The sequence below is a fragment of the Anopheles coluzzii genome, chromosome 3, assembly GCF_943734685.1.
Source record: "Anopheles coluzzii chromosome 3, AcolN3, whole genome shotgun sequence".
Taxonomy (NCBI): Eukaryota; Metazoa; Arthropoda; class Insecta; order Diptera; family Culicidae; genus Anopheles; species Anopheles coluzzii.
The window spans coordinates 52,351,821-52,354,604 of record NC_064671.1 but is presented as its reverse complement, the minus strand read 5'-3'; the positions used below and the strand labels follow the sequence as shown (position 1 = coordinate 52,354,604).

The following is a 2,784-nucleotide window of genomic DNA, read 5'->3' as shown; positions in this document are numbered from 1 at the left end:
CCTTACGAGGACAGGTGTCGGCAGCTTGGCCTGGAACTGGGGGCCTTCACGATTCTAGTCAGTTTTTTGTATGGAGTTTGACAGTTGAAGGCTGAAATCATGTAAACAATCCATACAAAACCACACAAAAAACTAGCCTACGATTTTCAGTCTAGAAAATTTTAGCCTAAAAGCTAGAATTAGATTCGACTACCTGCTCGAAAACACGGGTTTGTTTACATTTATCCCAAGGTGCATTAAAGAAATCAGGTGATCGAATCTGGAATCAAAGTGAACGACGTTTGAAAAAAAACGACGTTTGACGTTTAACTGTTCGGCCGCACTTTCGTCGCGCTCCGTGATTTTTCAGTAATTTTCTTGTGTTTTCTGCGTCGCATCGCATTGTTGCCTATTCTGCGGACTATTAAACTGCTTCACATCATCGTTGCGTGTTAGCGAATTGTTTAGTTGCACCGCAACTGTGGTTTCCTGCTGTTTTTTCCTGATCGGCTTAGCAGTGTTGTGCTGTGATTACGCGTGATTTCGCGATGGCGGCTATTTGCTTCTCGTGTGCTGAACCGCTAAAGGCCACCGGCTGCATCATCAGTTGTGCATATTGTGACGCTACGTTCCACCGCGGCTGTTGCAAATTGCCCCCCGAGCTGATTGACGCAGTATTGTCCAATGTCGACCTGCACTGGAGATGCATTGGCTGCACTAACATGCTTAAAAATCCGCGCTGCCGTTCGGTAAAAGAAATAGGCGCCCAGGTCGGTTTCCAAGCCGCCCTCACCTCAGCTGTAGCAGCTATCGGCAAGCTCGTTGAGTCTATTGTCGCCGAAGTTCGCAGTGGTTTTACCCTCCTTCAAACTGCATCCACGCCTCACATTCGGAATCCTGATCCTCGACCGGCTACTGGTAGAAAGCGGAGGCGCGTAATCGAGGATTCGGCATCTCCTGGTGTAAACAAAATTGTAAACAGTCGCGGCAACATCCTTTGTGCCGCGTCATCGCCAAACGCATACACCAACACCACGATTGCCGTCCAGCCGGCACCTACACAACCGCATGAACTGGTGGGAACCGATCCGTTATCATCACCGCTTCAAGCTGCACCTCGTGAGCCATTCACAGATAGGATCTGGATCCGCCTATCCTGCTTATCAACGGCCGTCACTGTGGAACAAGTGGTCGCTTCTGTAAAGCGTCGCTTAGCCACCAATGACGTTGAGAGGCGAAAGAACTCCGCAGGAGCCAAAGCCTCTCTAAACCATACTAACAACAACACCAATGACGTTATAGCGTATTGCCTGCTGAGAAGAGGGGTTAGTGTGGACAGCATGAATTGGCTTTCATTCAAAGTGAGAGTCCCGGCTATCCTTCGAGATGCGGCACTCACACCATCCACTTGGCCCGTCGGTATCGGTGTACGTGAGTTTTTTCCATCCCGTCAACACGACCACCAAACCTCATCTCCTATAGCCACCCGAAACCGCTTTACAACACGCACACCAGCTACTAGTACTGATCACCGCTACACCTCACGCACACCAACGACTCACCGTTTAGCAGCACGCACGTCTACTCCACCTGGTCCTGAAACAACATCATCAAAACAGTGTCACCCCCCGGTGAATGATACCCTGGAAGCACCAAACTCAACACTTGTTTCTGGACCGCCCCAAAACCACCGCGCTTCATCTCCGCACCTGCACCAGTCTACAATCGATCGCTTTTTTCTCAACTAGACGAAGTTCCGCTCATTGCACGCAACAAACACGCCAAGCCTCATGCTCTGACAACGCAGCTCAATTGACTTACCGTATACCCGCTTTATCCAACCGCCACAATGACAACGCTACCGCAAAGTATTTAAGGTGCTATTATCAAAACGTTAGAGGTTTGCGTACTAAAACAAAAGAATTTCACCTAGCTGTATCGGAGGCTGACTTCGACTTCATCGCCCTCACGGAAACTTGGCTTGTTGACAACATTCCATCTGCTCTTCTCTTCAACAACAACTTCTCTGTTTACCGCTGTGATCGCTCTCTCAGCGGCTCTAGCTCTCGCGGTGGTGGTGTTTTGCTAGCCGTTTCTAACGCTTACGAGTCGATAGAATTACCTTCCCGTGATCGGTCTCTTGAGTATATTTGTGTGCGCGTCGCCTGCAATAACGCACATCTGTACGTCATGGTAGTATACATTCCACCGCAGCTTAGCTCCGAGATATCGACTCTTCGCTCTCTACATGATTGTATCAGCAGCTTCACTCTCACACTGAAGCCTTCGGATCTGCTGTTTTTTATTGGCGATTTCAATCAGCCCAGCATAAGCTGGTCCACAGCTGATCCTTCGTCCTCGCCAGAATACTCATCAATAACGCACTATGAACCAACTGCGCGCTCACTGGCCAACAACACCTTTGTGGATGGATTTAAATTTAACGGATTAGTGCAACTTAAACACATCAATAATTCGCACGGACGCATGCTTGACCAGCTCTACGCTAACAATGCTACAGCTAAATTGTGTTCGCCTGTCTTTCCAAGTGTTGTTCCACTTGTACCTCTTGACTCCTACCATCCGGCGTTTGACTTCAATATACGTATTAACTCGTCGACCCGACGCAATTTGACGACTCGACAAAACTCGACGACAACCGCATTTTATCGTTATAACTTTGCTAAAGCTGACTATGTGAAACTGAACGACATGATATCAATGTTTAACAATAGCTTTCATTGTTCCAATTTTATTTCACTTGACGAAGCAGTATGTTCATTCTCGTCCTTCATGGTGCAAGCC

The 2,784-nt window shown here is 48.1% G+C and overlaps 1 protein-coding gene across 1 annotated transcript; it reads left to right on the top strand.

Moving 5' to 3' along the window:
• Positions 1-341: 341 nt before the first annotated feature.
• On the top strand, positions 342-1,838 carry LOC120956067 (uncharacterized). The gene has a single exon (XM_049610086.1). It carries the CDS (start codon positions 528-530, stop codon positions 1,725-1,727), a length of 1,200 nt encoding a protein of 399 aa, XP_049466043.1. The 5' UTR covers positions 342-527; the 3' UTR covers positions 1,728-1,838.
• Positions 1,839-2,784: the final 946 nt, after the last annotated feature.

What these genes read in the sequence shown, in the direction of transcription:
- LOC120956067 (XM_049610086.1), top strand. Translation starts at nt 528, where the DNA reads ATGGCGGCTATTTGCTTCTCGTGTGCTGAACCGCTAAAGGCCACCGGC.